This window comes from Mytilus californianus, unplaced genomic scaffold (assembly GCF_021869535.1).
Source record: "Mytilus californianus isolate M0D057914Y unplaced genomic scaffold, xbMytCali1.0.p SCAF_10, whole genome shotgun sequence".
NCBI lineage: Eukaryota > Metazoa > Mollusca > Bivalvia > Mytilida > Mytilidae > Mytilus > Mytilus californianus.
This window is the reverse complement of record NW_026262582.1, coordinates 15,549,327-15,574,930: the sequence shown is the minus strand read 5'-3', so window position 1 is coordinate 15,574,930 and position 25,604 is coordinate 15,549,327. Positions and strand designations below refer to the sequence as shown.

General features: G+C 33.4%; 1 protein-coding gene across 2 annotated transcripts in view; it reads left to right on the top strand.

The window, feature by feature from the left end:
* The window catches only part of LOC127717671 (transient receptor potential cation channel subfamily M member 1-like), a 314,087-nt gene that overhangs the window by 35,960 nt on the left and 252,523 nt on the right, over positions 1-25,604 (top strand). The window contains exons 18-25 of one of the 2 annotated variants that reach the window (XM_052223415.1): positions 441-728; positions 2,719-2,859; positions 6,404-6,649; positions 7,611-7,815; positions 10,235-10,358; positions 12,276-12,466; positions 15,022-15,151; positions 16,078-16,857. In XM_052223415.1, coding sequence (XP_052079375.1) covers positions 441-728; positions 2,719-2,859; positions 6,404-6,649; positions 7,611-7,815; positions 10,235-10,358; positions 12,276-12,466; positions 15,022-15,151; positions 16,078-16,294 — 1,542 coding nt within the window. In that variant the 3' untranslated portion in view covers positions 16,295-16,857. Of the gene's footprint in view, positions 1-440; positions 729-2,718; positions 2,860-6,403; positions 6,650-7,610; positions 7,816-10,234; positions 10,359-12,275; positions 12,467-15,021; positions 15,152-16,077; positions 16,858-25,604 lie in introns of those variants that run through there. The other variant, XM_052223416.1, reaches the window with a different exon arrangement.

The window sequence follows — 25,604 nt, the reverse complement described above, 5'->3', positions numbered from 1 at the left end:
CTTGATTACGTGTCATCAAGAGGGATCAATGCTATTACAGTGCATGATTATATTGGGTTCAATACTATCAAATTGGCATTCGAGAAAAACTGTAACACGATTGTTATGGTTGGAAATACATGTTTTGCAAATAGACATTTTCGGAGTTATATATTTGTTGATTTATTTTCAATGGTTTATGTCAAATATTATGTTATTGACAAAAAAAAAACGTTTTAATGGGGCATATTGTGTTTTAACTGATTCTGATTTTTCTTGTTTTGAGTTGATGTAATATAATTTTCAAATTTCAACAAACAATTCCCTTTCTGGGAAATATTTTTCGAATGAATACACAACTGATTGTGTATCTTCTCCTTTATCTTAAATCATTGTGGAAGAAATAAAGGAAATGGGCTTACATGTACCTATAGTAATTTTTTGGTATTACTTTTTTGAAGGTAATTTTTGGCGCTTTCCTACCTTTTTTGATACAAGGCATGATGATTCAAGGCGAAAAAGAAAAGATATCTACACATGAGACACCACACACCCGGCATGCCTTGCACTCTGGCAAAAGTTTGCCAAATGGTATATTCTACCCGTCGACAAAACCTGGATCTGAATATCTTGCAGAGCAACATCAATCAAAACGGGCAGAAAACTGGAATGGTATTGCATTTCATCAAAGAATAAGAAATATTTATTACTTTTACAACGCACCTGCAACCAAATTCATTTTTAATGTAGTAAGTGTTATTCCCTTTCTATATAGTAAAAGACAATTTATCTCAAATGTCACTTAAAATAAGCCAAGTCTTCACAAAATGTTTTCAACTGACAAGAACGTGTAGAATTGTATATATTAAACATGTCAAATGAGGCTTACCATGGTAGTTGAATATTGATTATGATTTGGTCAATTATTATCAGATTCAAACTACACTACTGAACTTTTATAACACTTTGTTTTGTAAATTAATGGTACTACAAACACAAAGTAAAATCGTGAGCATATGGTCTAAACATTAGACATGTACCTATACAACACTACAGCGAAATTTTGAACTTGTCAATTATCAGCTATTCAAAGATTAAGTCCATCAAAATATAAAACGTCACTACAGACACCATCTTCGCTAGCCAAGGGTAACGATCCACTCCCCTCCTCTCCACCCTTGGCAGATTGAGCCAACATTTGTGATAACAATGTTGCGCCGTCTATCGGTAAAAACCGTTGATTAAAGTCACGCCCATTCCGAATAATTTATTCTTGACCAATGGTAGCACTTGAACCCTCTTCAGTGTGGAGGTGAAAACACGGTAGCGCCTAGAGTCTACAAACTTGGTGAAGCAGGAAACGAAAATATACCCTGACATTCCAACATTTGTGCATGAAACATACACAGGAACTTCTCATAGATGAATAAAAACATTTAAGTTGTCACAAAATATCGTTGTATGTTTAGGGATGTAAAGACTTGTTGCACAATCAGCACGTGGTATTTGTTTACTTACATTTTCTAGATTAACACATGATCATGTTATAGGTGCTTTTTGATTGGATGCAGCCAGTTACGACTGCAACCAATGAAAAGCATTACCTTGTGTCTCCGAAATTCTATCTCAATCCGCCAAGGGTGGAGAAGAGGGGAATGGATCGTAACCCTTGGCTAGCGAAGATGTACAGACACGGGCTTACTGAACGAGTAAGAAAAAATACACGATGTAAGGAGGGACCAAGGGAACAGCACTGTGAAAAGGAAAAGTATCAAATAGAGAATGAAAAGTCATCGTCTTTTTGCTGTACTTCTTGACTTTTAAATGTTTGGGGTTGAGCGTACCTGATGAAGATATAACCAGAAAAGCGCTACTGACATACGAAATTAACTAAGTGTTCTTTTAATTTAGTAAATAGTTTCCTGTGTACAACTGAAATATCCAAATCCAGAAAAAGGAGATTTATTGATATTCATTTAATATTATTTTTTAGTGATTTCCTGGTACACATTGCAGCAGTAAAGCGGATTTAGAGAATTATTAAATTTTGGGTACTATCTGGGACCATCAGACTTTAGAGCACAGTCCATCAAAACATGGGAATTCCCATCCCAGACATTGGGCGGCAACGTTATGTCTCGAAATCGTAATAGATCCATTGTATTTGATGTGTTTGAGCTTTTGATTTTGACATTTGATAAGTGACTTTCCGTTTTAAATTTTCCTTGGAGTTTGGTATATTTGTTTATGTTTTTGTTTTTTGTAAAGCTGGTAAATAATCACCATTCGTTTCTTTGTACATTTTTCTCCATGAATGTGTACTTTTCATTCCTCGATTTTCCCCTTGCGCTTTATTTAGTTGGAATTCTACCGAATTGTAAATTTAAATCCAAATGCCTTGTAATTATAATCAGATGGTCAGTCTTCTAAATTATTACTAGTAATCTGCTTTCTGTTTTGCATGCCGTTATTTTCCAAACATTTGCCTTATGATATTTTTTATATTTGTTTTCGAGAAGGACTAATTAGAAATAAATTATCGAATAATGTATATGGTAAGTAAATTTTATTTCTAGATCATGTACATGTGCACTATCAAACATCAGATATACAAATTATTTCACAAATATATTAAAACTTAAATAGCTTTTGAATGACAAGGAAAATATTGAGAATGCATATATTGATTTGATAGGACTTTTCACTGTATGATATTACATGATGCATTTCTATATTCAGCTGGCATATACAGCATTCTTGGTGGTTTTCTGCTTGTTTGTGCTTACAGACTTACATTCAATGCCTGAGGGTGGCATATCAAATTATGAATATGTCACATGGGGTTGGGCAGCATCAATGATGACAGAAGAACTTAGACAGGTAAAATAACTTATTTACATGGAACTCCAATTTTTGGTATCTACTTCCCCATTTGTTAATCTTATTTTACCCCACGCTATGGACTAGCTGTTTTTAGGGATAATTATTTTGACCCGCTCGTCAGTCAGTCAGTCTGTCAGTGTATCAGACAGGGATTTTTGTTTCCGCATGCTACCTCAAATAGATTATAGCGGATTGAAACCTTACTTAGACATATGGTCACATATAGTCAGAGGAAAGTCTCTATTGATTCTAGGTCACCATGTCATACGTCAAGGTCACAGTTACTGCAAATATACGATGAAATTTGTGCACAAAATTTGTTTCCGGATCCCAAATTGAATATTGTATATGGGATTGCAAACCTTACTCTGATATAAGATCATACATAATAATTGTCTGATTCTATTGAATTTAAGGTTAAAACCACAAAAATAGACTTTAATTTTTTCACAAAAGCTTTTCTAGACGCAAAATCAAATACTAGGATTCATGGTCACATATATAATGAGAAGAGAATCCCTCTTAATTTGTATGTAAGGTCATTGTCGACGTTTCTAAAATAAGAACAACATTTGTGCAGAAAGGTTGTTTCCGGATATTTGATCAGATCTTACTTGAACATATAGTCACATATAATGAGGGGAAGAATCCTATTGTTTTTGAGGGAACTACATTTTTGTAAGTTCAAAGTCAAAGTTACTACAAATAGAAAGTTTGTCTAGAACGCCAAAGCAACTACAACATATATGACTTTAACCTCTCTTGGATATATGATCACATATAATAAGATGAAGACCGGTTGTAATTTTGATGTCACTTGGTCTAAGGGCAAGGTCAGTGTTTATTAAAAACAGATTTTGTAAGTTGATATTAGTCTACACTCATTGCAGAAATGACAAACAGAGAAAAAAAACTATACATTCGGATCTTTTTTTTCCTTTTTAATGGGGAAATGGGGTATGTGAGTTTGCTCACGAAAAGAGAGGCGAAAGATATCAAAGAAATATTAAACTGATAAGTCGAAAACAAACCGACAAAGCCATGGCAAACACGAAAAACGACAAAATAACAAACAGTCTACAGAACACAACAAATAAAAAAAAAGACTGAGAAAACCAACTACAACACAAACATGACAAAGGCTTGTTAATTCAGAACTATCCTGACAGCGCTTAGAGTTAAAAACACTTTTTACTTGCACTTGTAACAGTTCCACTTTCTATAAATTTTGATAACATCGTTTTATAGTTTATAATTCAAAAGTAATGATTTGACCAAACAGTAAAACAAAAACACGTTTTCGTATATGAACAAGTATATAATATTATCTATTAATCAATATTTAAAGTGCTACGGGTAAGAAAGAGAAAAACTTAATTCTGTTTACAAAAGTTAAGAATTGAATAATTCGAATCAATCTTAACAGTTGATGAACTATGGGTGTTTGGACGCAATTAAGTCCCTATTTAGTATATAATTATCTCAGGACATTTTTGTTATGTGTGTTAAAGAAAATACAGTTGTAAAAATATATCTTTAAACGACAATTTATTCCTTGACGGCATTCTTTTTTGACTCATATAAATGAAGGAAGATGTAGTGTAAACGTCAATGAAAATCCAACAAACGACACAAATAGCCAAAAGGCATCAGGAGGCAAGATACAGTGTCCAAAAATAGACATATAAATATAATCTATTGCACAGACCATCAGTGCCCTAATATCGTATAACTTAAATTCCCATATCAAATTTACTTTCCGTGTATATAACATATTTATCCACTGATGGACTGTATAATATTTGTATCCTACCAACAATCGGATACTTTTGGAAAACATGATTATATATTACTAATTTTGAATAGTGATTCCTTCTTTTACCAGGCAATGTCAATAACCATAAATCTTGTACACACATATATATTTTTGATATACACGGTCAGCACGTGACATCGCACAACTAATTGATTTCTTTGAAATCTATATAAGGGGGTATATAACGTGTTCCAGGCATTTCTTATGTAGAAAACGGTGGATTAAACATGGTTTTATAGCTAGCTAAACCTCTCACTTGTATGAGTGTAAAACATAAGCCATGATTTACAAATTTGAATTGCATTGAGTGTTTGAAAAATAAGGAGATGTGATATGATTGCCAATGAGACGACTAACCACCAGAGTTCAAAGGAAGTAAATGTAAGGAATTATAGACAACCGTACTACTCTACTTTCAACAATGAAAAAGTCATATCGTATAGTCGGCTATTAAAGTGAAAATGTGAAACAATTCAAAGGAGAAAAATGAACTGCCTAATTTATAACAAAATAATTTACAAAAGCAAATACGACAGAAATGAACCAACGACTACCACTGAACTACATGCTGCTGTCTTGGGACAGCACATAAAGAATATGGCGGGGTTTAACCTGTTTGTGAGCGATTAACCCACACCCCCAATCTGGGACAGTATTGTAACAGCGGAACATAAGAACAAACTGTAAAAAAACGATAGAAATTGGCTCAACTCAAAAGATCGGTGCAAGGTACAAAAACAACTAAAATAAAAAATGTAGACACATAGCACCGAAATACAATGTAAGATTGATTACAGTTACTGAAAGCCAATTTAAAGCTAATTACAACTAGTAAATAAATAATGTTATCCTAGACTAATGTATCATTACACTTCCGACGGATGTAGTGTAAAGACGTCATAAAAGTTTTAGGATTTAATTTTATACGACAGACGCGTTGCGTTGAGTTTCGTCTTCAAAAGATTCATAAATGACGCTCGATTAAAAAAAGTTCCAATGCCAAATCAAGTACGAAGTCGAAGAGCAATGAGGACCCTACATTCCGAAATGTTTTGCCAAATACAGCTATGGTTATGCAATCTTTACTATTTCGAACAGTTCAATATAATTTTTTTTTAGAAGACAAATACTTTAAAACGTTTTATTCTCATCATATCTATGTTGATTTTTAAACATAGTTCACGCTTTGACACAGTGAGAAAGACACATTTTAAATATATAAAATATAAATATATATCTAGAATTAGACAAGAAGAAATTTTAATATTGACCTAGCTTCTATCTTACTCTCACAAATTGTACCGTTCAAACAAGTTTTTAATTAATTGGCAATTGCAGAAGACATAACAAGTAATGCAGAAGGTTTAATTAAGTACGTTTTAATTAAAAAAAAATAAAAAAGAAAGAATGACAAATTTGAAAAAAAATATATATTTAGACACAATCATAAGAATTGCTAGAGCAAATTGTCGTCTTAATGAAGCTTTTTTAGAATAAGATATGAAAAAAAACAAGAATTTTATGGCTTTTGTTTTTAAACAAAAGGAATTCGAACATATTGTTATAAATGATACCTTGCAGAAAATTATTGAAATGATTTATACCGTGTACATTTAAAAACAAAATACTGTACAATATGACAAAATATAGAATGAAGCATGTCAGAAAGTATATTTTGTTTGCTCTTTAGAAAGCGTAATTAACGACAGGAAACTAATTTTTCAGGCTTTGGTTATGTCAAAAGCACCACTGAGATATGTGACATGGTTCAATTTTTGGACAGTTTACGAGGGTATCATGTTTTGTCTGTTTATGGCATCTGTTCTCCTTCGATTAACCTTGTCAGAGGGTGATTTTAGTTATGCACGTGGGATGTATGCATTAACACTTGGATTGTACATTGTGAACATCATGCAGTTTTTTCTTGTTTCAAAGACAATTGGTCCAAAGGTTATCATGTTGGGGAAATTGGTGAGTAGTATTTTTTATTTCTTTATGTTCCTGTCATATTATGTATGACCACATGACTCTTTCCTTACATTAATAAAGTATGGGCCCATATGTATCTCGATAAATCAATGTTTTATCCCCCGCCGCAACGCGGAGAAGGGGGCATAGACATATCATACCATCTAGTCTTTTAAGTGCACCAACGTCTACATTTCCTGTTGGATTTTTATGAATTTAATATCAAAGGTTGATATACAAACTGCTTCAGTTGAAAATCATTGCCAAGATGTTTTCTGTTGAAAAGTATTTAAAAATAGAATTCAAAGCTACTAAGCATTACTGACAAACTATTGTAATGCGTTGCTTTATTGCAGATTACATTCAAGTACAATTAACAACAGAATGTCTTAAAACCCACTGAAGCAACTACAATTAAAATTAAGATGGTTGGGAAATATGAACATTTTCTTTATTACACATAGATTCAGATTTAACCCGCACAGGAATTAAACTTGGGAAGCAGAAATTTGTTTTATCAAAACATAATACGTAATAGATTCGGTGCTTCTGAAGCGCTATTCTGGGTTTACTTTTGTCAGGACACTCAAAACTAAAAAGAATATAAAAGCGAAGTATCTTCAAGTACTTGATTTATAAATCCGTGCTGTGTGCCATATTCATTATTGTTTTTATAAAAAATCAGGCCGTCGGATTTAAATTTCAAATTGTTTCATATCTTATCTCCTTTTATACCTTAGCATACTGTATTTCGCGTTGCTGAAAGTCTTTCATTAACCTAAGGTTGTAGATAAACTCATCATGTATTCAAGGCTTAATATTTTGTAAAAACAAAACACTATAGTAAACCGCTTTGAAAATCCCCAAACAAACAAATAAACAAACACAATTTGTTGATTATATTAGTACCGAATACATACATAATACATTTTAAATATATTTAGCCAAATTTTGTCTCTTTCAGATCTATGACATCATTTTCTTTGTGTTGCTATTTGCCGTGTTTGTATTTAGCTTTGGTGTCTTTTACCATGCAAACATGTACCCGAACAACGTCTACCTTGACAACGGTAACATGACCAAAAGAAATGCATATGGACTTTTCAAAAATATCATATATATGCCATACTGGCAGTTATATGGGGAACTGAATTTAGACATCTATGAAGGTAATGCTTTGATGTTTTTACACATTAACTGCTTCCGTTTATAATTAATTTGTGACCTTACAATAATTACATTAGATGCAAATTCTGAACAGGAAGGACTGATTTTTGCACAGTTGTGTCAGATAATGATTAAGCTTCTAAAATTGGATTTAAATTAAACCTATATTTCAAAATACCTATCATAATAACATGCCAAAAAATAAATTTGTGACTTTTTTAGCAACATTAAATCTATATCACATAAAACAGATAATTGGATCACCAAAAAGAATGGAGAGTAGAACAGACAACAGTATTACATTATGTAAATATTTTTTCTAGGCTTTTGATTCAATTATATTATAAGAATATACAATCTAAGAGAAAATGTATAGTTTTGGGAAAATAAACTAAAACAAAAACATGTTAAACCAGATGATAGTTTATTTTAGGAACATTACAGAATTTCATCGATTACCTTCTGTTAGTTAGAACTGGAAATTAATTGGATGATTTGGTGCGTCGTGAACTCACAGCTACTATTTGCAAAGTTCAGGCACTGATCCCAATTATAATCGCCTTGAGAGAACTATCCAATAAATATAGGCGCAAACTGTTTATTAAAATTAGAGATAATTAGAAAACTTTTTATTCCTTTTTATAACCGTTTGTGGTTATTGCCGGGTTCAAAAGCATCCCCTCACCAATAAAAAAAACTGGCCGTCATGATATAGTTAAGATGGTGCATAACACTACAGGGAGATAACTCTATAAAAATCAGCTGAACGTTTTAATCACATTCTATTGTTAAGGAAATAGTAAGCTTCTCAATGATCATATTAGTGTTTGCCAAACTGCTATATATCCAATGAAATTTTTCCGATAAAGTGTGTGGTTCAAGTTTTTTGAAATTTTTATATTTTTGTCAAAGGGTCAAAGTAAATATTTTGTCAAAATTTTATGAAAATTAAACGAGCCAAATTAATTTTAGTCAAGGTGTTTGGTACCACCATAATAGTGCTGAAAGCGGCGTTAACACCAACAATCAATCAATCATATTCACTTTCCTTCACAAAACAACGTAAATCATTAGTTTCTTTTAATAATTGATTGATTGTTGGTTGCTTCACGTTCAATGGCAAATTATCAAGCCAGTTCATTTTTTTTCTGATGTTTTTCTTAAATATGTCTTAAATCATAATAGGAAACAGAGTTGTAGAGTTGTAGCAATTTATTTCTATGTCATTGTCATTATTTTTTAGTATTTGTTTATTCAACTTATTGTTTGTAACAGTTGTATGAATTTATCGTTAACATATATTATTCATTTGACATAAATTAAGAATTAAAGGTAGTCGTAGTAAGATTTTTGTGATAAATGGTTTGATAGAATATTTCCTATAGACGAAAAGAAAAAGCATCCAGCAGAATTCTTAAATCTAAATTTCAGACACAATGATGATATACGTTACTTTATAACTAAGTTAGTACTTACTTATTTCCTCCCTGTGAATGTTTGTCATGGATATCAGAGGTACAAGACTAATGTATTCATGTCTATTAATTTCTCGATGAAATCAATGCTGATGGACAACTGAAAACTCGGATCTATGACCAACCCGGTGATTTCCGTTTTCCTATCGTCGACCTTATTTCGTTAATGATAAAATACTATCTTTCCAATTTTATGGCTTTACGTCTCTTAGTTGAAAAGATATAATTGAGATTGTTCTTACTAAATCAACAGAGGTATATATTTAGTAAAAAAAAACAAACACTTTTCATACAAGGTTATGAAAAGTTAAGATTTGAAATTATTACTTCATAAATTCTTTGGCCGTCTTCATGAATTGGTAGATTGTTACGGAGTCTCAGTGTTTGCATACGCTCGCAACATTCTACTGCCATGGTCGTAGATACCCCGCTACCATTGATTAACATTTATCCAGTTCAAGTGAACTTAAGTGACATGCGTAGTGCGTAGCATTTGTTGATTCCAGATCAAATCTTCTTTGTTATTCTACAATGCACTCATTAGCACATATCTAACTCAAGCAGATGCAAATTGTCAGCGATTGCATATATGAATAAGCAATGCATACATTGGTGCACCAAATACCTTGAAAGATATGAAAAATGATAGAGTAACTTATAAACCGGGGCAAATAACGGTCATTTTTAATTGCTTGTGAAGTTACCTGCAAGATAATGTTTTCTAGTTTCACACTTGCAATAAGGAGATAATTGTACAAAAGGCTTAAGATCAATGTTTTCCTTCACCTTTGTGAAATCAATCGAATAACAAAATCCCAATTTAAACAATAAGTATTTAGAGTAGTTCTTACAGACACTAATAAGTCATTATTTTCAATTATTGATGTGTTTTGCAAATGTCAAATATAATGTATTTACAAATTCAGTTCTATGTTCTGATTAAAAGGGGATAAAAAAGAGGAAAAAGATGGAAGTGGCCCAGAAGTCAGTGAGATAAATCTAGTGTTATTAGCTATTTATATGGTATTGACGCAAACTATTCTCATCAATTTTCTTATAGCAATGTTTTCGTAAGTATTTGATTATAAAAAAAAACAAGATACATATAAAAAGACAAATCGTTCGAAAACAATGCGTACACAATTCAAAAGCAAATTAATAAAGATATAAAAATCAGATGTTGTATGATTGCAAATGTGACAAGAGAGAGGCGGAAGATACAAACTCAAACGTCGTAGAAAAACTGACAACTCATTATAAAAAACGAAAAATAAAAAAAGTCTACCAGAGACCAAATGACGCGGATATATGCAGCTTGTTTGTGTTTGTCTCTTCAACCTACCAGTGACGAAAGTTTTAGACGGCATGGGATATTGTCAATTCTAAAAGTGGTATAACTCCTTATTTTCAATTTCCAGTTGAAGTAAGATTAGCTTTATTTTGTATTGGACAGGCCGATAATGCTATCTGCCACGTTATTGTTACGTGACTATGTAATCGACTTTTGCAATAGTGACCATATGTTTTTATTCTGTTATAACTAAGACTGGCAAATTTCTTGTCACAGTTTTTACTCTACTGTTCTAAGGCTTTGTGATTTTTATAGACTCTAACTTTTTGAAAGCTTTTCAAACTTATGGTATCAAGTGAACTAGATGAAGACATTTCTGGAAGCACGTGTTGGAAGGACAACGTGTGCATCAGGAACATAACCCAATAATAAATCCAATTTTCATTCTCAATCAACAACTGTCTAGTGTGTCCCAAGTTGCAACAAATAAAGCGTTGTTTTAAAGATTTTTTTAAGTTTCAAATAATGTTTTGAATTCACCTATGCTGACCTATCGGAGTATGTATGATTCATTTTACCAATGCAACAGTGGGATCATCATGCAATATAAATGGTTCAAATTTATATGGCATCAAGATGATAATTCATCACTCATTAGTTAAAAAACTAACCAATGACAAAACTAGGAAGCCACGATAAGGCCTAATTCAGTTTTTTATATTTCCAATGCAAATTCCGGTATAAAATGGTCGATTAATTATTAAAAAAAAAGACAAGAAACTTGGCATATCATTAAGATAATGGCGCTGTGAACCTCACCTCTTATGTGCGTGGGTTTAAAATCAAGGGATTTGAAAAGTAAAATAAAAGAAATAGATTTGTCAGTACTATGTTTTGTACAGACACTCGTAAAGTTTACATACCTACAAGTTCAAAGTAACTAAAAATGTATTTTAATTTTGTTTATATTAGATTAATGCTATATCAAAAAAATTTGAGAGAAAAACAAATATATATATATTGTATATGTTTTCCTTTAAATCGTACCCGCATATCTTTTTAGTCTTTGCGTGAAAAATTTGAAACACACTTTTGATGTATATTATATATATTTTTTTAAAAGAATTTTTTTTTTAAACCAGCAGCTTTCAAACTACCATGTTCAACTGATCAATAGCACTAATTGACAGTTAGATTCGTATTGTAATACTCCCATAAATAAACCATTACATGATTATCTCTTTTTTCTCCTGTTAAGCTAAATGTTGCCGCATAGTTTAGAGTTCGTCCATTTTTTCATTCATATTATGAAAGTTCAGAAATGAAAGGTCCAATAGAAATTTTATTTATAAATGGAGATACATTTAGTGTCTAGCAAAATAAAAGTGAACTTCAGAGATGGGTAGAAAATTCATTGGTATAAGGTAATCGGTAAGAATGAATTTTGGAAGCACAACAGTTCTAATCAAAGAAGATTTCTTTCTTTTTTTTTGTCTATTTTCATATAGTTAAATACTTGCATCGTTAGAAACCGCAGTTTATATTTTGTGGCAAAGTCCATTTGTTCACTGAATATATCTTTTCATCAACGTCCTAAACTACTCTCAAATCAAAAGTGTCAGCATTTTAACAATTTCACAAAAAAATAATATGCTTTTCTGAACCAATCTTGTTTTGTTTATTATTATTTTGACAGGCACACATTTAATAAGTTTCAAGAGAACAATGAACTTGTTTGGAAATTTCACAGATTTTCTCTTGTCCAAGAGTATTATGACAGATGTCTGTTGGTGCCACCACTAATAATCATAAACCACATAAAGAGGGCTTCCTTTTATATCTTGCACAAATGTTGTAACAGTAAAACAAATCAAGTAAATGTTTTCAGTAAGTATATATTTTTGACTGTATTTTGCGTATATGAACATAATAAAGTAAATATTGTTTTGTTTTCTCGTTTTCTCGTTTTTCAAAGGATCAACTGTGGATTCATTTTTGTTCATGTGTGAGCAAATAAATTTTTTCTCCATAGGCTGCTATATTTTCATCCTTTCTCCGTCCATCTTTTTTGATTTCATAACTTTTAGTCTACATCAGAAATATAAAAATCGTGGAACATTGAAAACAAATAAAATTTTTAGAAATTAGATTTGTATCTAGGACATCAATGAAGTCTCGTATGTCATACCATATGCACATGCCAATAATCTTTCTCAACACTTTACAAGGTCACACATGGAATGCAAATGTTGTTGTACTTCGTTGGTAAAGGTAATGCACGAATTTAAATGTTCAACGAAGTACACATTTTCCATAGGCTTGAATGCAGATTTTGCCAAAACCACAAAATCAATATCGCGAAAATGCAATTTTTTCTTCAATCCACGAAAGTAAAAGAATCCGCAGTATAATGTTTGTCCGCATCATTATTTCAAAATAGATGGGTCAGCGAAGAAATTAAGAAAGAAAACGCATCCACTTCCTTACGATATACGGTATCTAATTGAAATGAATATCTAAACCTTAGTAGGTAACAAAAAAGCTATTAAATCACGAGTTCCAAGTGGCAATTTGAAATCAGCCCTTCGAAAATTTTACGGATGACATGATGGTCACATCACGTTAGTTGAGCGCTATGGAATATCTGTTTCACAGATGATGACGGATCATAAACCCGTCCTCTTTTCCTCGAATTAGAAATATCACCGTATGTGTTCTTACGTGCGCAACACGACGGGTTGAACTGGATATGCTTACCCTTCCATGACACCTGATATCACCTCCGGCTTTTGGTGGGGTTCGTGTTGCTCAGTCTAAAGATTTGGTATGTTGTATTTTGTGTACTTTTTGTCGTCTTTTGGTAGTTTTTTAATTTTTCGCCATGCCATTATCAGTTTGTTTGAGACTTATGAGTTTGAATATCCCTTTGGTATCTTTCGCCTCTCTTTTAAACACCTTCAATTATATCTTTAAATACTAATAAACCTAATACGAAATATGAGATATGCAATTTAGAAATGTATATGGATGTACAAATAGTGCAGTTGTATAATCAAAAGGCAAATCATTAAGCTTATATAATAACAATCCCTCGCAAAATATTGTCCATGCATCGTCAATATGCAAATTAAAGAACTGATACACCTGATGTGATGTTAAGGAACTATAAACAACTGGCATACAAGTGGGAGGTTAAGCTAACTTTATACATAGGTTTGACCCACCATTTTCTTCGGAAAATGCCTTTACCAAATCAGGAATATGACAGTTGTTTTCACTTGTTCCGTTGATTGTAAGCGTTTGATTTTGTCAGTTTTTATGGACTTCCCCTTTTTGAATTTGCCTTGGAGTTCAGTATGTTTGTTATACTTTTTGTCTATACAAGTAAGGAACCTCAGCGGGGTTTGCATGCTATGTCAAAACTTTTTTTGTCAGTTAGGGAATTTGGTATTGATGGGATATCTTTGATAGCCTTTAATGAACAAGTTCACAACTTTTCGAGATAATATGTACTTGGATACCTGTTTGCTGTTGAAATCTTTCAAGTTGATTTATTGTTGGCTTCTGACTCATTGTGTTGTGTTGTTGGTATATCTTTGACGTAAAGCCCAAATTTAATTTTATTCGTAATTTGAATACATTTGGATCGGAACGTTGTTATGAAAAGTCAATGGCTATTTTCAATTAAATAATATTCACATTTTGGCCTTCATTATTCAAACTTTTAATGCACTTTGATAACCTTATGCAAATATACATTTACAGAATGCAATACTCAAGTCATCTTGCTGGAAACAAAATCTTTAACAATTTTAAATGAACAATATATTTATCTTCCAACTTGTCTTTATTTTCCTTTTCGTAACCAGGTATCTTTGAGTACATATATATAAATCGTCCAAACAACGTTAGATCTGACAATTATGCTACAACGTAGGATTGTAGAGGACTTATAATCCACCATTTTCTACATAAGGAAATGTCTGTACCAAGTAAGGAATATGAAGTTGTTTTCCATTCGTTTGATGTGTTTGTGCTTTTGATTTTGAATTTTGATAAGGGACTTTCCGTTTTGAATTTTCCTTGGAGTTCGGTAGTTTTGTTATTTTACTTTATACCACAAATTACATATACTTAGTTTAAAATTTACCTCAATAATGCAGATCTAAATATTTGGGGTAGCAGATTATTTGTTTTGTCTTCTGTTGGATTTCAACGCATGCTTCTCTGACATCATAGACAGCTCCTCCTACAGTTTGTCCAATACCAAAGACCACTAGGCATACTTTTTTATGCCAGTACATATTATGACTATCATTGATAAAAACACACATTAAAGCACAGTTAAAACACAATAAAAACAATTGATAGATTAACATTATAACAGTTTCTCTGTATAAAAGTATGCAAGATTGTTCAAAAGCAATTGTTTTCTCTTAAAGGAATAGAGATTAAAGGTAAAGAAAAGAAAAGACTGGATTTATTGGAAAAAGATGCGGTTAAAAGCTATTCAAATTCGTCAATTCGATTACGTAGATCTCGCGCTAAGACTATATCGAGTGATGATGGAAGGTATGCGATTGTATTTTTCGTACCATGTGTTATATACTTATTTGTTTCTTTTATCATTATCAACTCTAAAACAGAAGTAAAAGATACCAAATGGACATTCAAACTTATAAGTCGAAAAATAAACTGACAGTGCCATGTCAAAAAACGACAAAGGCGAAAAGACAGATAACAGCATGCAAAACAAAACCTAGAAAACTAAAGACCGAGCAACAATAAGCCCGCTATAAACCGGTGTGATCTTGTGTGCTCTACATGTTGCAAAATTCGTGTTGCTGATGTATGTATAAAGCAGGTGATAAGACTAATTCGGGAGGTCATATTCGAGGAAAAGAGGACGGGATTGTAGTTACACTTTTAACACCTGACCCCTCAGAAAGAGCAGACGTAACACCAAAGAAAAAAAAGTAAAGAACAACATATGCTCATGATAGCGTAAAGCCCACACAATTTAAGGGAGTTTGATCAGTCTTACAAGATCACAAGGCTCCCAATATACATTTACTGGTGAAATATAACCCACCGACGTACACAAGATGAGTACACCGGTACTTGCATTACAATACGGATGTTGTTTTATTGACATTTGCTATTATCAAACTTAAAATCATTTATAGTGAAGAAAAGCATCTTCCTCATGCATAGCTCTGGTGCTTTTTGGGGTTTGGATATACTTTTGGTCCTTTTCGGCTACTGGTTTCAGTTTATGGTAGGTTTGCCAAATCATTTCCTGGTTTAACCTTTGTTTCTTAAAAACATAACCGTTCTACTAAACTTATCAAACCTCCTCGAGTGGTTTGGACAGTATAACAAACCAATATCAAAACTTTTCATTTGTTTCATTACTGGTAATCAATCCGAAACCGGAAAATGAAACTACCGTGATTGCAACAATTGCGGCCCTAGTTTACAATTATTCTTATTTATAGCTTGGAAGACCGTTATAAACATGATGCAGAGCTTAGCTTACAAGAACAAGTTGAGGTAGTGACAGCTGATGTTGGACAGATTCATAATCAACTTAAAGAGATCACACAGAATATCAAAGATATAAAAGCATTTAAACAGAAAATTTTGCTAGTTGAACTTCCTCGGGGTGTACGAAGTGGAACACATATTCCAGATGAGGTGACCATGTTCGAATAGAATTCTTGAACAATTAAAAAATTGATTCTTACTTAAAACAATGTACGTAAAGTGAGATCACAAAAGGCGTAAACCGCTATATTTTTCATAGTGTGTCTAATTCAGTTGCGGTACGTATAACTGTGAATATGAATAGTATTTAGAATATGTGAAATTGAGGTCTATTTTTATGTTTGGATTGCTACTTAGTTTTGCTAAACTAATTAGGTTTTTGTATATGCAGGTTTGCAAATTGATGTCCCGAACTTCAACACAATTTCTTTTTAGTTTCCCTGGCAATTTGCATTGACATTGTTTACGATCAAATGATGATTATTTATACTATTGATTGATCAGAATATTAAATACTTTACAACATAATTTGACAATTTTGATGATTTTTATTTGTTGCGTAGTATTTTGACAAATTTCATGACAATAGTGGGATTCATGTCGTGTTGTTGATTATTTATTTATGTCCCTAAAAAGTGTAATTAAAACGTTATGTTTAATAATAATAAGATTTTATACGTCCTTGTAATAAGCATAAAGCAGTTTTTAAGGGGAAATAGTAGTCATTCATTTTCCTTGCATAAGGTTGACCTATTGTGTTCCTTATTCAGGTGAAGGAAGTCTTGAGTGCTGTGATTCAATGTATCAGTATAATAAACTAATACATTTATTCATAGATAACTACAGTGTGTTTAATTGCAATACATATTTTGAAACACCCAGATGTTTTTTTATTGATTCATCAAAAAGTCAACTGAAATTTTCATAAATTTGATGTAAAATTGTTTGCTAACATTGATAGAATAAACCAACTCAACAGGAAGATGTAGTTGACCCCTCCCCCCAAAAAAATTAAAATAAAATAAAATAATAAACCAAAAAGTACATTGACAACCACAGCTCCTTCGTCTAGATAGCAACCTATTTAATTAATTTACAGTCTTCCATAGCAATAGTTTGGGCATCATAAAAATGACTCACATAAGACGTTCTTAAAGTTCGGAATTTTGATAAAAATGCCACGTTCTAACGCAAACTGTTACATTTACTTCGCATATTCAGAGTGTGCAGCATCAACGTATAAACATCTGCCTTAGACTCTTTATTTATGCAAAAACACGCAGTCAGTAGCTTTAAATTTGCTTTTCCTAGCACTGTCTTCTCATACCATATGTTGACTTGACATTTGAAAAATACGGACAAGAAGTAAAATCCATGTACGTTTTCCGATAACGATATAGTTTCAGTTGTTTTATCTACGTTATTGTTTTCAATGAAGATGATGATGATGGATGGCTGGTTAAAGTCCAGCGTCAAATAAATATGTTTATTCAGGACGAGAGCATGTTAATGTTACAGGAACTTCTTAGGAAGAAAGATAAGAAGTTAGCAATATCCTTTAACTTTACGTTCCGCTATATAGATGATGTTCTCTCACTAAATAATACAAAATTTGAAGACTATGTTGAACGAATCTATCCCATCGAACCAAAGATAAAGGATACTACAGATACAGTTAAGTCTGCCTCATATCTTGAATTACATCTAGAAATTGACAATGAGAGTCGGTTGAAAACAAAACTTTACGACAAAAGAGATGATTTCAGCTTCCCAATTGTGAACTTTCCATTTCTATGTAGCAACATTTCAGCAGCGCCTGCATACGGAGTTTATATCTCTCAATTGATACGATATAACAAAGCTTGTATTTCCTATCATGATTTCCTTGATAGAGGATTGCTGCTCACAAGGAAGCTAATAAACCAAGAGTTCCAAATGGTGAAGTTGAAATCATCGCTTCGTAAATTTTACGGACGCCATCACGAGTTGGTTGACCGTTATGGAATAACCGTTTCACAGATGATATCGGATATGTTCCATATGTCGTAACTACAATACCCTTCCCTTTTCACGAATATGACCTATCGAAATATACTATTTACCGGATTTGTAATAACATAAATAACACGACGGGTGCCACATGTGGAGCAGGATCTGTTTTCCCTTCCGGACTCTTGAGATCACCCCCGGTTTTTGGTGGGGTTCGTGTTGCTTAGTCTTTAGTTTTCTATGTTGTGTCTTGTGTACTATTATTTGTCTGTTTGTCTTTTTATTTATTAGCCATGGCGTTGTCAGTTTTTTTTCAATCTATGAGTTTGACTGTCCCTCTGGTACCTTTCGCCCCTCTTTGATGTGAATATTAATCCTGCTTTGTACTAGACTGACACGCTGAGTCTGATTTATAACGTGTTAGGTCACAAAGTAACAGTCCACATAAAGACATGTCATCTTAACGGGACACATTATTCCGACTCCGAGCCGACCAAGCTTTGCTCTGACTCCGTAATGCCCTTATAGTTTTCAAGAAAGTACTTGGAATGAACGTTAGTAACTAGAGGCTGTCAGAGTGACAGCAAACCGGATTTTTTTATATTTATTTGTGTCCTGACATTTTTCAATACCACAAAGACCATAACTCCTAAACGGTATAAGTGACAATAATAAATATTGAACTTGACCTCAATTTTATCATCAGTAACAACATATTAAAATTCGAAAAGGTTTGGTTTAACGATCAATGAGTTAAAGCCCGGACAATACTGGAAACACCGTTTTTCAATATTTCAAGAACCATAACTCCTGAACAGTGAAAGTGAAAATCGTCAATATAAAATACAAAAACATATCATTTGGCAAGGATGAGATTTTGGCGAATCATTAGTCCTTCATGGCTTCAATGAACATTACATTCAACAGCAAATCGGAGGACTTACCCTGATTGTATTGGATACCTCAACTGAAAAAAAATCCGTACAAACAACGGTACATTGCAGGCTCATCTACATGTTCGACGAAATAATTGTCCATTAGATGGACAAAGATTCTGCTCGCAGTGTAAAGGGGTCTTCAGAGATACTGTGAAACTGTTTACCTGCTCGGCGGTATTGACCATATTTGGATTCTTAAAAACCCTAAAAAACTTCTTGATAATTTTAAATCTCGATCTTTCTCTGAAATAAGTTCTATCAAAACTTTAGAATTTTCAACTCTTTATACCACCATTCCCCATGTGAAATTGAAAAATCGTCTAAAAGGAATACTCCACAATGCTTTTCAACATAAAAAAGGTAGCATACGCTATAAATCTATTACTTTGGGATACCATACGGCATATTTTGTTAATAGTGAAAAAAAACGTAAAACATGCTACACAGTGGAACAAGTGATCAGTATGCTGAAGTTTCTTATTGACAATATATTTGTTGAATTTGGAGGTAGACTTTTTCAACAAATTATCGACATTCCTATGGGATCGAACTGTGCGCCTCTCCTTGCCGACCTCTTCTTATTAGCTCACCTGGCCCAAAGGGCCAAGTGAGCTTTTCTCATCACTTGGCGTCCGTCGTCCGTCGTCCGTCGTCCGTCGTCGTCGTCCGTCGTCCGTCGTCGTCGTCCGTCGTCCGTCGTCGTCGTCCGTCGTCGTTAACTTTTACAAAAATCTTCTCCTCTGAAACTACTTGGCCAAATTTAACCAAAGTTTGCCACAATCATCATTGGGGTATCTAGTTTAAAAAATGTGTCCGGTGACCAGGCCAACCAACCAAGATGGCCGCCATGGCTAAAAATAGAACATAGGGGTAAAATGTAGATTTTGGCTTATATCTCTGAAACCAAAGCATTTAGTGCAATCTGACATGGTGTAAAATTGTTTATCAGGTCAAGATCTATCTGCCCTGAAATTTTCAGATGAATCGGACAACTCGTTGTTGGGTTGCTACCCCTGAATTGGTAATTTTAAGGAAATTTTGGAGTTTTTGGTTATTATCTTGAATATTATTATAGATAGAGATAAACTGTAAACAGCAATAATGTTCAGCAAAGTAAGATCTACAAATAAGTTGTCATGACCAAAATGGTTATTTGACCCCTTAAGGAGTTATTGCCATTTATAGTCAATTTTTAACCATTTTTCGTAAATTTTTGTAATCTTTTACAAAAATCTTCTCCTCTGAAACTACTTGGCCAAATTTAACCAAACTTGGCCACAATCATCATTGGGGTATCTAGTTTAAAAAATGTGTCCAGTGACCCGGCCAACCAACCAAGATGGCCGCCATGGCTAAAAATAGAACATAGGGGTAAAATGTAGATTTTGGCTTATATATCTGAAACCAAAGCATTTAGAGCAAATCTGACACGGGGGTAAAATTGTTTATCAGGTCAAGATCTATCTGCCCTGAAATTTTCAGATGAATCGGACAAGCCGTTGTTGGGTTGCTGCCCCTGATTTGGTAATTTTAAGAAAATTTTGCAGTTTTTGGTTATCTTGAATATTATTATAGATAGAGATAAACTGTAAACAACAATAATGTTCAGCAAAGTAAGATCTACAAATAAGTCAACTTGACCAAAATGGTCAGTTGACCCCTTAAGGAGTTATTGCTCTTTATAGTCAATTTTTAACCATTTTTCGTAAATTTTTGTAATCTTTTACAAAAATCTTCTTCTCTGAAACTACTTGGCCAAATTTAACCAAACTTGGCCACAATCATCATTGGGGTATATACTTAAAAAAAATGTGTCCAGTGACCCGGCCAACCAACCAAGATGGCCGCCATGGCTAAAAATAGAACATAGGGGTAAAATGTAGATTTTGGCTTATATATCTGAAACCAAAGCATTTAGAGCAAATCTGACACGGGGTAAAATTGTTTATCAGGTCAAGATCTATCTGCCCTGCAATTTTCAGATGAATCGGACAAGCTGTTGTTAGTTTGCTGCCCCTGATTTGGTAATTTTAAGAAAATTTTGCGGTTTTTGGTTATTATCTTGAATATTATTATAGATAGAGATAAACTGTTTACAGCAATAATGTTCAGCAAAGTAAGATTTACAAATAAGTCAACTTGACCAAAATGGTCAGTTGACCCCTTAAGGAGTTATTGCCCTTTGTAGTCAATTTTTAACCATTTTTCGTAAATTTTTGTAATCTTTTACAAAAATCTTCTCCTCTGAAACTACTTGGCCAAATTTAACCAAACTTAGCCACAATCATCATTGGGGTATCTAGTTTAAAAAATGTGTCCGGTGACCCGGCCTGCTAACCAAGATGGCCGACATGGCTAAAAAATAGTACATAGGGTAAAATGCAGTTTTTGACTCATATCTCTGAAACCAAAGCATTAAGAGCAAATCTGACGGTATAAAATTGTTCATTAGGTCAACATCTATCTGCCCTGAAATTTTCAGACCAATCAGGCAACATGTTTTTGGGTTGCTGCCCCTGAATTGGTAATTTTAAGAAAATTTGGCAGCTTTTGGTTATTATCTTGAATATTATTATAGATAGAGATAAACTGTGAACAGCAATAATGTACAGCAAAGTAAGATCTACAAATAAGTCAAATGATCAAAATTGTCAATTGTCCCCTTAAGGAGTTATTGCCCTTTATAGTAAATTTTTTACAATTTTCATAAATTTTGTAAATTTTTTATTTTTACATAATATTTTCCACTGTAACTACTGGTCCAAGTTCATTATAGATAGAGATAATAGTAAGGAGCAAGAATGTTCAGTAAAGTAAGATCTACAAACACATCACCATCACCGAAACACAATCTTGTCATGAATCCATCTGTGTCCTTTGTTTGATATGCACATAGACCAAGGTGAGCGACACAGGCTCTTTAGAGCCTCTAGTTTTCATATGAGTCAGAGTTCTTTCAGACACTTGTCAAAAACAAGAAGATCAAAGAAGCCAGATCATTTAATTTCACATTAAGATATATTGATGATGTTCATTCCATTAACAATGAAAACTTTTCTGATTGGGTTGCATTAGTATATCCTCCAGAACTAGAAATTAAAGAAACAACAGACACGGTTTCCTCTCTCTCATTTATAGACTTATACCTCGAATTTGACACAAGCGGTCATCTCAGTACTAGAATCTCTGACAAACGAGACGATTTTAATTTTCAATTTCCCCCACCTTAATAGCAATATTTCAACTTCACCGGTATATGGGATATGCATTTCCGAACTCATTCGGTATTCAAGAGCTTGCAGCTGCTACTCAGACTTTTTTAAAACGTCACCAGTGTCTGAGCAGAAAGTTGATGAACCAGGGGAATGTCATAGAACGTCTCGTCCTTTTTCTAAAAAAGTTCATCTGAAGATACCAAGACCTTGTTGATAAATATTCCGTATCAACTTCACAAATAATACACGATAGTCTTGAAGTATAGATTCTAGGTACTGACGTTGTTTATCATCTTAATAACGTGTCATAGTATTCTTCTATTTGTCTTTATAAATTATTACTTTTACATGTTTTACTGTTTAATTTATTTTGGTAATGTCCATTTGACGAGGCTCGATACTTATACATCCAGTTATTGTGTTATTGTGCTATGGTAAATTTTTGTATTCTTGTCTTTCGAATTGCTAATGTGTTTTCTCTATATGCCCTTTTTGTTTTCTTTCTTGACATATTTGTTTGTTTTTATAGGGATTAAGATTAAAACAGTGTTGACTGCTGTACCCCTATTTTTGACATTTTTACCTATTATTTCTGTTTGTTTTGTTCCAACATTGTTGTCAATATAATGGAATTTGATGCGATTGTCATACAAGTGAGAGGTTTAGCTAGCTATAAAACCAGGTTAAATCCACCATTTTCTATATAAGAAAATGCCTGTACCAATAGTTATCAAAGGTAACAGGCTTATAATTTGATACGCCAGACGCGCGTTTCGTCTACATACGACTCATCAGTGACGCTCAGAGTCAGGAATAGGACAGTTGTTATCCATTCGTGATGTGTTTGAGCTTTTGATTTTGCCATTGCTTAGGGACTTTCTGTTTAGAATTTTCCTTGGAGTTCGGTATTTTTGTTATTTTACTTTTGAGCTCCATTTTGTCATCAGTAACAACATATTGAAATTTATAAAGCTTTGGTTGAACGGTTAGTAAGTTAAAGCACGGACACGACTGAAAACACCATTTTTCAATCTTTCAGGAACCATAACTCCTGAACGGTGAAAAGGAAAATCGTCAATATCGAACTTGACCTCCACTTTGTCATCAGTAACAACATATTAAAATTTGAAAAAGCTTTGGTTTAACGGTTAATGAGTTAAAGCACGGACACGACTGGAAACACAATTTTCAATCTTTCAAGAACCATAACTCTTGAACGGCGAATGTGAAAATGCACTGTTTGACGGCCGCCCATCCGGATGAAGCCGTTCATCCCCAAATCAATAACCAATGTTTCCTTCGGAAATTCGGTCTAAAATAAGTTTTAAGCATTTTGTAAGAATTCGAATGCATTATTAAGAGGCTTCCTCCGCCTCATTCTTAGACTGATACCTCGAATTTGACATGAACAGTCATCTCAGAACAAGAATCTATGACGAAACGAGACGATTTTAGTTTTAAAATTATAAAGTTCCACCACCTTAGAAGCAATATTCCAACTGCACCTGCATATGGAAGATACATTTCCCAACTCATTCGGTATTCAAAAGCTTGCAGCTGCATTTAAGACTTAGTAAAACGTCATCCGTGTCTGAGCAGAAAGTTGAAGAACCAAGGTTAATATGCCAAAGAACGTCTCGTTCTTTTTCTAAAAAAGTTCATCTGAAGATATCAAGACCTTGTAGATAAAAATTCCGTATCAACTTCACAAATAAAACAAGATATATAATCTTGAAGTATACATTCTAGGTACTGACGTTGTTTATCAGCCGAAATACATGTTGTAGTGTTTTAGCTTTGTATATTTTCAACCTTTACTGTTTAGTTCATTTGTCATGTTTGTGGTAATATCCTTTTGGCGTGGCTCGGTATTTATAAATCCCGTCATTTAATTAGTGTGCTATGGTCATGTTTTGTATTTTTGTCTTTCATTTTTGCTTATTTGCTCTGTCTTTAGAGTGTCAACATGCCATTTTAGCTGACTTGGCTCAAAGGGCTCACCACGTAGCGTCCGTCGTCGTCATGTTAACTGTTACAAAAATCGTCTCCTCTGAAAATACTGTGCCAAATTTAACCAAACTTGGCCACAATCATTATTGTTATATCTAGATGGCGGACATGGTTAAAAAATAGAACATAGGGGTTAAATGCCAGTTTTTTTTCTATTATGTTGAAAACTGTTATAAATAGAGAAAATCTGACAGGAGCAAACATGTTCATAAAAAAAAGTGAAATAACAAAAATACCGAACTCCAAGGAAAATTTAAATCAAATGGCAAAAAATTCAAAAGCTCAAACACATCAAACAAATGAAATACAAAGAGAGGCGAAATATACCAGAAGTCGAAAATAAACTGACAACGCCATGGTTAAAAAAATAAAAAGACCAATAGTCAAACAAAAGTACGCAAAACACAACATAGAAAACTAAAGATTGAGCTGCACGAACCCCACCAAAAACTGGGGGTGATCTCATGTGCTCCAGAATGGTAAGCTGATCCTGCTCAACATGTGGCACCCGTCGTGTTTCTCATGTTAATACAAACCTAGTAGTAAGTTCATTTCGGTAGGTCACAGTCGGGAAAAGGGGGAAGAGATTGCAATTACGACATTAGGAAAGAGGGACGAAAGACACCAGAGGGACAGTCAAACTCATAGATCGAAAACAAACTGACAACGCCATGGCCAAAAATAAAAAGACAAACAGACAAATAATAGTACAGATGACAGAACATAGAAAACTAAAGACTAAGCAACACGAACCAGACCAAAAACTTGAGGTGATCTCAGGTGATCCGGAAGGGCCATATCCGTTATCATCTGTGAAACGGATTTTTCATAACGGTCAACCAACTCGTGATGGCGTCCGTAAAACTTACGAAGAGATGATTTCATTTTTACCACTTAGACCTCTTGGTTTAATAGCTACCTTGTGAGAAGCAACTCTCTATCAAGGAAATCATGATAGGAAATACAAGCCCTGTAATATCGTATCAACTGAGAGATATATACTCCGTATGCAGGCGCTACTGGAATGTTGCTACATAGAAATGGTTCACAATTGGGAAGCTGAAATTATCTCTTTTGTCGTTAAGATTTGTTGTTAACCGACTCTCATTGTCAATTTCTAGATGGAAGTCAAGATATGAGGCAGACTTAACTGTATCTGTTATATCCTTTGTCTATTTCGATGGGATAGATGCGTTCAACATAGTCACCGAATTTTGAATTATTTAGTGAGTGAACATCAAATATAGCGGAAAGTAAAGTTAACGGATACTGCCAACTTCTTTTCTTTATACATAAAAAGTTACTGTATGAAATTAGCCTCATGCC